The sequence below is a fragment of the Pavona decussata genome, unplaced genomic scaffold, assembly GCF_977016875.1.
Source record: "Pavona decussata unplaced genomic scaffold, jaPavDecu1.1 SCAFFOLD_130, whole genome shotgun sequence".
NCBI classification, from domain to species: Eukaryota; Metazoa; Cnidaria; class Anthozoa; order Scleractinia; family Agariciidae; genus Pavona; species Pavona decussata.
In genome coordinates, this window is record NW_028145544.1 from 3,110,576 (window position 1) to 3,121,181 (window position 10,606).

Below are 10,606 nucleotides of genomic sequence, written 5' to 3' on the forward strand. Positions count from 1 at the left end.
AATGTGAAACATTTTTAAAAACATCTTTGCTTGTTAAAATATATGTAAAATTTAGGAACATACCGTCACGTTTATTCCATTGCACATATGTCACACATTGACATTCCAATCCTAGCAGTATGCAGGATGTTTGTCACATGAATCTAGTTTAATGGCCTTAGCTCCCAGGAGTCTCCTGTAGCACAGTGGTAGAGCATCCGAACTAGTAATCGGAAGGTCTTAGGTTCGACTTATGATATGAGCGTGATAATAGACCGATTTTCACGACGCTAAGAAAGCTGAAAAATTCGACACTTCCCCCCCCCCCCCCCCCCCCGTTAAGAAAGGTTGCATCTGCATATGAGAGAAAGCATAATCGTCAACCTGCGAACGTTAACACGGGAAACATCGCGCCTCGAAACCTGGTTTTTAAATGTTTAAGCTGTCCCGAAAAGTTTCAAAGGTCTTGCTGAGATTTTAGTACTTTTTTTTCTGGGAGAAGTTTTAAAACTGAGTTTTTAAAATAATGCTAATGGCTGTAAACAGCCTATCACAGATGTTAACTAAGATTGCTTAAGAATAAATACGCGCCAGAAATTGCAAATTTGTAAAAGTGTCCTTTTTTTACAGTTTTCAACTGAGTGTCGTAAAAGCAAAACCAAGGTATTCACTATAACCAATTACTGAGCAGATATAAACAACACAATGAAACAATCAGAACTCGAGACAGGTACATGGTAATCGGTGTCAAGCGCGGGAAAAAGCTCGCGAGCAAGTCACGATTGGTTTTGGTTTCAGCTTCTCATTGGTTGAAAAATTGGTGCGAATTTTGCTAACCAATCACAGCGTGAAGAAAAGCAAAACCAAAGCAAACGCGAATTAACAAATCGAATGTGGTTTAACGTCTTCTGCACTCTTATCGACAACGATATTCGTTATCACAGTGGTCAAAATGTTGTGGACTCACGAGGCGTTCAAAAGTTTAATTTAAGTTAAATTTTTTTATTCGATTTTGTTAACAATACATGTCATCGCCCACTGGCTTACGTTCATCCTTTGCAAAAGCTCTCGGTGAGCTGCCATAAATGAAGGAAAATAGCTCTAAAGATGAATTGACAGTTTTTTTAAGTGTATTTGAACTGGGATTCCTGCCGATTAGGTCTTGTTTAGTTGCGTTCCTCTCGTTTTAGATTCATCCTCATGATCCGATCTGCGAAGGAAAAGACAGAGATGTTACAACTTGTAGAATTACTTTTTATAAGTTTTGACATTTGTCACAAAAACAGGAAAGACTCTTAAACTGAATGGTCACACTTTCATCGAGACTTAAAAAGTTCGAACCACGTTGTACAACATAATAAACAGCACCATAGGAAAGTACTGCTCAGTATAGCTGTCATTTGAATGGTCACACTTTAGGATTTCATCCACAGACTCAAAAGTTAGAACCACCTTGTGCAGCGTAATAAACAGCACCACAGGAAAGTATTGTTCAGTAGCTTTCATTTCAATGGTCGAACTTTAGAATTTTATCCACAGACTCAAAAGTTAGAGTCACTTTGTACAGTATATTAAACAGCACCACAGTAAAGTGTTGCTCAGTAGGTTTCATTTGAAAGGTCACACTTTAGGATTCATCCACAGACTCAAAAGCTAGAATCACCTTGTACAGCATAACAAACAACACCACAATAGAGTACTACTACTTTCTTTCTTATCAACGAGGTTGTTATTCGATGGCCGGATATTAGCCAAGGAAATACACTTTTCTTTTGATTTCAGAAGAGGTCGAGTTCAGCAGGTGGGTGGGGCGAAATTTCCCCGCTTGCTGCCCTCTCGGTCTAGAAAAACATGGCGACAAAAAAAACCTGCTCTGAATATCTTAAACATATTTTTACTTACCCCGCTTAGAGGGCAACCGTGAAGAGCGCCTAGCTTCCGTGTTATCGTAGTAGTAGTTATCTGGTAGCGGTCCCTGTACTTGTACCCCTTGTTTTCTGTCGACCATCTCTCTACCCGCCCGAATGAAAGATTCTCCTTTTTCCACAACTGCAGACATTACAATTAGAACAGCGAGCACCGTCACGACCGCTTTGTTCATGGTAAAGATTTTGTTTCCCTTCAAAAGAAAACGAGTTTAGTACGCGTTATCAATCAATTTCGCTAGTTAAGTATGAGGTAATAAGGTTTATTACGCACGTGTCATGTTCTAATAAAAATCTGAACAATGTTTAAAACGTTGGAAGATACAAATTAATACATTAGACAGAGAACTACCAGGGTTTCTCCATCTTAAGAAATGTTGGATCTTGATTTCAAGTGGCATTATTATAATATCTTCCGTTCTTAATTCCACTTCACGGACAGATCGTTCTTTGCCTAAAATCTACCGCAAAAGCAAAAAGCTTAGTGCTGTATTAATTCCTTTTCAAATTAAACTCGATGCTCTTTTAATGAAAGGCATTGAGCATAAATCCTTTCAAAATTCAAAGTCCTTTTTTTTCACTGAATAATTATCTTAAATTTCCTATAATTAGCGATAGGTCTCGCCGTAACGATCTTCCTGAGTATGAGTTTTAATCCAAACAAAATTTAACCCAATGGACTTTTTTTTCAGAAATTGCGTGGGCTTCATGAATAAATTGAATGGCACTCAAGAAATATCTTAAATAAAGAACAAAATCTCGAAGTAATTAAAGATTACGCGTCGTTTATTAAAACGCCGGATAAATAACTAAGGCGATCCAGCTCTTTTTGTTGTCTGTTGAAATTACATTTTGAGAAACGAAGGAAATTGAACAAAAAAAACTGAACTAAGATGTAAAAAATACAACGCGATTAAAGGCTTTTTTAAATTGTCCTTCAAGCAGTTTTGCTAGCCGATGGAAATTAAAAGTTGTGGAAGAAGACGAGGACAGATTTGCATGAGCGATAAGAAAAGTTAGAGATCCAGCTTTACATGATCAAGAGAATTTTGTTAAGAAACGAATTCGATGCGAAAAACGTCGAGGAACAATTCAGCGCCAAAACGAAAATACTTCTCAGCAGCTTTCACTTGAACGGTTACACTTAAGAATTTCACCCACAAACTTAAAGGTTAGGACCACCTTGTACAACATAATAAACAGCACCACAGGAAAGTACTGCTCAGTAGCTTTCATTTGAATGGTCACACTTTAGGATTTCCCCAACACACTCAAGCGTAAAAACCAACTTGTACAGCATAACAAACAGCACCACAGGAAAGTATTACTCAGTTGCAACATTTGAATGGTTACCGTTTCAGATGCACCCATCATATCCCATGAACTGTAGGCTTGTTTTTTAGAGGACAGTTTAACGACGACAATTTTTTTTATTTTCTGCCATAATTTTCACTTCCAAATCTAAGCAAGCTCCTAATTTACCTTGTCCAAATGGAGACGCTAGGTCGAATTGTTATAATTTGGAAACGATTCGGGTGTCTGAAACGACATATAATGGTAATGGCATGAAACAAAAAAAAAAGAAAAAATGTATTTCGCGATGGCATGAAACAGTAATTGTTTTCAATTAAAACGAAAATAATTTTAAAAGTTATGAACCAAAACGTTCACGCATATAGAGTAACATAAAAATTAAAGCTTACCTGTGTTCAATTCCTTTCGTTTCGTGAACAAGATCTAAACTGTTTGTCTGTTTGCTCGAGAAGCTTAGCTTGTTAATTTATAGGCAAGCACCGTTCATAACTTTCAATCAACAGAGCGGATGCATTAGTCCGGGATTATTGCTGAATATGATAAGAACACAAAAGAATTTTGATTTCTGTTACAGCCGAGGAAACGAGTTTTTGTCGCGGATCTGTGTGTTTTTTGTTCCGATAGCGCGAGACGGATTCTCGACGCACAAAGTTGTGAAGGGGAATTCCTCGCTTTGGATAAAATCTTGCAGGCGTTTCTCACCTAAACGCAACAAACTCCAAAACATCGCAAATGTTATGCAATTTGAAGAGGACGCAACTATGGTGAATTAGATAAGACAATGGAGAATTTTCCTAAGAGATTTTGAGGGATTTTGAAAGTTGCCTTGGGAGGACAATTCTTCAAAACACAAGCATTTTTGCTAAAAGGAATTATTAAAAATTAATCGCATGGGATTTAAAAATTCGGTGTTTTTTTTAGGCTGTATTAAATCTATTTTCTTTACATAAGCGCTAACAAGTTGTGTCCACGCAGAGGAAAGATTTGGCTTAATCCACTAATTTTTCGCGGTAACAAATGGCCTTAACGTAACGAAGAGATAAGATTTGCAAAGATTCGAGGAAACGATTTTTCTCACAAGAGATGAAACAAATCTGAAAGGTCGCTAATGAATGATTTTTAAAAACAATAAACTTCGGTGTGTGGAAACTTTCCTTCTTATCCATGCGATGCTTATCGTGTTTTGAGAAAGCTGTTTAGATCCTTTGAAGTCTTTGCGTTCACCGTATCTTAATTTTCCTCTCTTGAAAGCGATAATGATGTGCTTTCATGAAAGCGACAAGTCTTAAATACTTGATCCGGAAGTCATTTTTAACGACTTCAGTCAGAGATACGTTTTCTTTCAACGTTTAATGATATGCTTTCTTTTTCTCTTCTTGAGCCAACGATAACTTTCTTTCAAGCTTTTAAATAACTCCTTATCTTCTTAAAGTGACAAAGTTCGAATTTGACAATTCTGATGTCTTCCACTCGGGAAAAATTCATAATGGAACAGCAGTACAAGAAGAAACAGACTTGAAAGATAGAACCACATTGTGCATCATAATAAACAGCTCACACAAGGAAGTACTGCTCAGTTTTCATTTAAATGGTTATACTTTAGAATTTCATCCACAAACCATGATGTTAGAGCGACTCTAAGGTATAGCGTAATAAATAGCATGATAGTAAAGTACTGCTCAGTAGCTTTCATCTGAATGGTCACACTTTAGGATTTCACCCACAGACTCAAAAATTAAACTACCTTGTATAACGTAATGAACAGCACCACAGGAAAGTACTGCTTAGCAGCTTTCATTTGAGTGGTCACCTTTTTATTCAGGAACTTGAAATTAAAAATGCCATGTGTAACGGAAAGGCGGCACTAACAAAAACTCCTGGGACTCCGCTTCCGGATTTCCACAACAAACTCAAAAGTTAGAATCACTAGGAAAAGCACTATAAACAGCACCAGAGAGAAGTAGTGCTCTGTAGCCCCTTAATTAAATACCTGTTAATTCTTTTGAATGAAATGAGACGAAAGTTTCTCATACATCGGTAATGCAGCTGTTGTAATTCATACGAAGCTTAATTGAGTAAGCTAGTAAACAGGTTTAAAAGTATTATACCAAACTCTTGCTATCTCATGGTTTTGCGTCAAGAGAACACAATTGAATATGCCTGTGTGCGCAAACACGAGAGCGCTGTACGAAGGCAAACGTGGAGTTTACGTCAAATGAAAATAAAAGAACGCGAGTATAAACAATCATAGGGTTTGCATGAGGTGAAAACAAACGAACAAAAATCTGATCGAAACCATAAGCTTCTGCGTAGCGAAAAGAAATCGATTAATGCAAGATTAATTAAACGCATGCGCAAACTTAGCATAACAGCAAGAAAACAAATGGACGCAGGCGCAAAAGGCGAGTAGAGAAGTTTGTTTCAAGGGGAGAGAAGTGAACACAGATAAGCAAACGAGTACATGGATGAACGCAAATATAATCGCAAACACGAACGTTGTAACGGCTGCAAGCTTCAGGGCACACTTAAGGGTTTGCGTTAAGTAAAAACAATCGAATTGGTTACAAGCATTAGCGTCAAATAAAAAAAGTTGAGTAGGAACAATAGACCATTTCTCGATACGGACAAATACATAAACACAAGGATTATCACAAACGCGCAAGAAAAGGCGAACAAACACACACATTAACAAGCATAATAGAAAGGGCCGGAAATTTTCATCGATGTGTTATGCTTGGGTAATGTGTAACGTACAAGCTTTTGTTTTCTTCTTTCTCCTGCGTTTTGCGTGGTAACTTTTCAGAGTTTACATCTTGCGAAAACGGACGAACGCCAGTATTAGTAAAACCACAAGTGCCTGGCCTTGTATAAAACAATACGTTTTGCCTTTGAAATTATGCTGGCTGTTTTACAGCAACTTTTGAAAACCGGGATTTCGCGTGAAATTCGCATATGCGCGCAATCTTCTCCTATTCCATCTGTTATTTGAGTGAGTCATCAAAAGCTAGGATCTCTGATAAGGAAATGAGTACTTGACATAGAAGCGTCAAAAAGTTCAGCTAATATTTTTTCGTTTGTTACGGGTGGATTTTTGACAACTTTACGAATTTAAATTTTGATTATTTCCTCTTAAGTTTGAATTGTAAGCGATCACTATAGATCTGATAACGAGCTGTTTTTTTTTTTCTTTTAACAACGACTTGTAATACAGTTAATGCTCGGCTTGCGGACATTTCCCATAAACCTAAACCAACTGCAAACATCGAGGATATTTTAAATGTTTTTCACTGATTATAAAGTGATTACAGACTTGGTACTTGACCAATGTTTTCATAGAATTATAAGATTTTAAAATTTAGTATTCAAAGCTAACAAAAATTTACTTCGGTTAAGAAACACTTATCACCAAAGACACTTATCGGGTCTGGTAAGTTAACGGGCCCCGGTCTTTTCTGCTAAAGCCCTTCGTTTTTAACCAGCCGTAAGTCAGTGGACACCTCTCGTAAGCGGAGGAGCTTTTAATTACGTCCATTTCAAGGTCTGAAGGCCAATTTTTCAACCACTTCCTGTTTATTCAGGAGAAATCGCTAAAAACAGTGCTCTAAGAACAGTTTCAAATATTTGATCAATTTTGACCAACATACAACAAAATCTCCATGACAATTCCGGTAGTAGGAAAGCCGAAGCCCTCAAATTTCCAAGCTTCTAGAGTTTGTTGACTGCAACTACCACGAGAAACTATAAAGCCGTCAACATGAACTACACTTTTATAGATCTGAGAGCGCTACACTACTACATTACGCTACCATTGATACTTTTACCATAAATTTTAAGATAAGAATATATGCTTTCTTTTCGTTTGGTTGTGGGGGTGGGGGAAGCATTAATACCAATTTTACATATTCGATAGTTAATCAAATCAAAACTATCTTAAACTTCAAAAATCGTCAAAATAGCTGACTGTGATGTACTGCATTAGAATGCATGGCTGTCGCGGACTATCCTCACGATGTTTTGAGTGCCTTTAATGACGGTACCTACTAATACAGAAGTATTTTGTGCGGTTAAGGACTATGCGGGAAAAACCGATCTTAGCAAGGGCTATTGGAATCCCCAAAAAAACATTGGGGTAACCACGCATTTTTCAGAGATAATTAACCAATAATATCTCCAAAAAGCGCTAAAATATAAAGCAATGTATGGGATCTTTTCCTAAAATTAAAGCTTAATTGTCTCTGAAAAATGCATGGTTACCCCCAGTTTTCTTTTGAGATACCAAAAGCATTTGCTAAGTTCTGCTTTCTCCGTATAGTTTTAAACTGCGCAAAAATATTCCTGTATCAGTAGGCACCACCCCATAGGAAACCCGAGTATCTCGAGATGCGCAGAATGTATGCGCAGTAACAATGCTAGGCACCGTCGTTAAGCTCCCGTAAGCTTTTTTTTATTTCTGGTAATGTCCGCCTTTGGAATCAGATGTTTGACTATATTTCACAACGATATTTAACGTAAAATACCGAGTGTATCTTACCCTTTGCAAAGAAAGAACTGTGACCGTTTGCGATCTCTTAGTCTTCCCTGGAGTTTTCTTATGTCTAGCCTACGTGATTTAATGTTTCCACGGCAACAACACTTTGACAGGAATGTTTTCAAAAGTTTTTTTTTTTTTTTTTTTTTTTTTTTTGCCTTTTCATGAAAGTATACCATGTTAGCGTTTCTTTACTGGTTTAAATAATTTGATTGTTTTGAATCAATTTCCACGTTTTTCAGAGGTTTTGGCCAGAAGCGAAAAATCCAAGATGCCACATACAAGACGACGGTCGTTTAGAACTAATGCCGTAATTTGACATCAAATGACCGCATCGTTCTCTTTGGTGGAATTCGAAGAAAACCGTCTTGGGCTCACTATATACCCTTTAGGTTTTACAGTCACAACCTTAGGTCTGGAGTGTCCGAAAGACTAGTTATTTCAAAAAGCTTGGCTGTCGAGGACTGAGCCATTTGCGTATTCAATTACACGATTATAAGATTGATTGACAGTCGGAAATACGTGAAATATCAAAATTGAACAATAAGCTTTGTTCAAACGAGCAAAAACACAAACCAGATTTGATTGTAATCGAGCGTGATCTTTTTTCAAAAGCCTTGTGAATAGGATGTGTGCGATACAATAAACGTGAAACTCAATCAAAACCTGTGAATTGCCTGGAAACTATCTCCTGCGGCCAGAGAACCCAGCAAATGTAACAAAGGTTTTACCAAATTTTTCATGCTTGATTGACGATCAAACGCGTACTGTTTAGTCATTTATAGTGCAAAGGATGGCGTGAATAGATGAAATGTATCGTTGATTGGGGTAGCACTAATCTGCGGAACTGCAGACCGCGGAACCGCGGAACCTGCGGAACCTGCGGAACCTGCGGAACCAAGAGAAATAACTAGTTTTTTTTTGCAACTTACATACCAGGTATAATGTTACAACTGATTTCATTGATGTGTATAGACCCGGATTTTTTTTTTACATGATTCGACCTATTTTCTCCTGATACGACAGTATGACTACCAAGCTTATTGATGAACTCGCAAAATCATGAAGGTTTTGTACGGAGACTTGAGGTGGCGGGTGATTTATCACCAATATTTGTACGGGAGCTCGATAAAGGAAACAGCCAATGTTTTTTTTACAAGTACCGCATTTGTTTCAAAAATCCGTAGATTGTATCGGCAACGTGGCAAGGTGAACCGAAAGAGAAGAAAAGGACGGCAATAACATTTGTCGTGGTATAATCAGCCATAAAACTACAGTATGTTGCCCTCAAGAATACATTTCTCTGTTTGGCAATCACCCTCAGCTGAAGTTCAGAAAAGCGAAACAATAAGCTTGGGACGTTTGGCAACCAACCACTTCATATACCAGCATATACTAGAAGAGGTGGAATTTTGAGAGAAATAATTTTTGTATACTCTGGTGTAACTGCAAACTTTGTTCGACTTCAAACAAAGTGAAAATAATGAGTTAGACTTGTCTTTTTGAACCTAAAACCAAGGAGCAGAATCGATCGACAAATTGTTGCAATGCTAAGCCGGGTCCCTGTAACGGCATGAAACCGGTCTAGGTATATATTCATCTATATAGAGTTCCGGCTTGCTCCTTATCATCGCCTCTAAAACTTTGTTTTCTCTATCTTTTCCAATACCAGGCAAAGAAACGTTTATGCTAGCATATATTGTTCAAGATATTGTTCAAGAAGCCAAGCATAAACAAAACAAACAAGAGCTTACAAGACAAGATTCTTTGCCTTCCTTTTCTTCTCTTTCGGTTCACCTCGCCACGTTGCCGATACAATCTACGGATTTTTAAAATAAATGCGGTACTCGTAAAAAGAACTTTGGCTGTTTCCTTTATCGAGCTTCCGTACAAATTATTGGTGATAAATCACCCGCCACCTCAAGTCTTCGTGCAGAACCTTCATGATTTTGCGAGTTCATCGATGAGCTTGGTAACCTCTCGGTCAAATCATGACCGTCGAATCATACTGTCGTATCAGGAGAAAATCTCCTTTTCTCTTGGTCGAATCATGTAAAAAAAATGCGGGTCTATACACAGCAATGAAATCAGCTGTAACCTTATACCTGGTATGTAAGTTGCAAAAAAAAACTAGTTATTTCTCTAGGTTCCGCGGGTTCCGCGGGTTCCGCAGGTTCCGCGGTTCCGCGGTTCCGCGGTTCCGCGGTTCCGCGGTCTACAGTTCCGCAAATTAGTGCTACCCCGTTGGTTGTATTTCATGTGTAGGTTTACGAAACAGTTCCAAAAGAGTATGGGAACGAAAACACTTTATCGTAATCGTATTCCAGCCCCTAGTGTAGACGATCGAAATCGCTCCGAAAACCCAGTGTAAACGCAGAACGTTTATCTATTTCCGCGTTAGCTACCACTCTAAAGACTCCAATTAACAGCTTTATGTAAAAGCTTTCCGGTTGGTTATCGCAGTTTTCCCTGCTTCCTTCTGCAGCGACAAATTTGATTGGTATTTGTTAGCTAGCTTATCACGCTTTCTCTTCGTGCATTAGATCACAAGTTGTAACAATATTCATTTTATCTTGTCAAGAGCATGAAAGGGATTTCGGTTCTACAAAGCGGAGTACGAAACTGACCCAGTTGCCTAAAAATTCAATATCTTGTAGGTGTTCAGTATTATCCCACGAAATCGCGCGGAATATCGCCTGGTACTTATCCGAGTTGGCTAAAAATCAGGGGATATTCCGCAAGATTGAGCGGGATAATTGTTTTATTATTCAACACATTGATAACAAAGCGTCGGTTTTTTCAGAAAAGCTGGAGACGATCATTTTTCACCCCGACACCCGAAATTAGGATATCTGTTGAC

At 38.0% G+C, this 10,606-nt stretch overlaps 1 protein-coding gene across 1 annotated transcript; it reads right to left on the reverse strand.

The window, feature by feature from the left end:
* Positions 1-960: 960 nt before the first annotated feature.
* Positions 961-3,689, reverse strand: LOC146468700 (uncharacterized). The gene is made up of 3 exons (XM_085124507.1): positions 3,608-3,689; positions 1,882-2,098; positions 961-1,189 (listed from the first exon to the last, which is right to left on the reverse strand). Exons 2-3 carry the CDS (start codon positions 2,078-2,080, stop codon positions 1,146-1,148), a joined length of 243 nt encoding a protein of 80 aa, XP_084980633.1. The 5' UTR covers positions 2,081-2,098; positions 3,608-3,689; the 3' UTR covers positions 961-1,145.
* Between the last annotated feature and the right edge of the window lie 6,917 nt (positions 3,690-10,606).

What these genes read in the sequence shown, in the direction of transcription:
- LOC146468700 (XM_085124507.1), bottom strand. Translation starts at nt 2,080, where the DNA reads ATGAACAAAGCGGTCGTGACGGTGCTCGCTGTTCTAATTGTAATGTCT. An exon ending in ACGGTTGCCCTCTAAGCGGG is followed by an intron (nt 1,190 to 1,881) that starts GTAAGTAAAAAT and finishes TTTCCTTCGCAG; the next exon opens with ATCGGATCATGAGGATGAAT.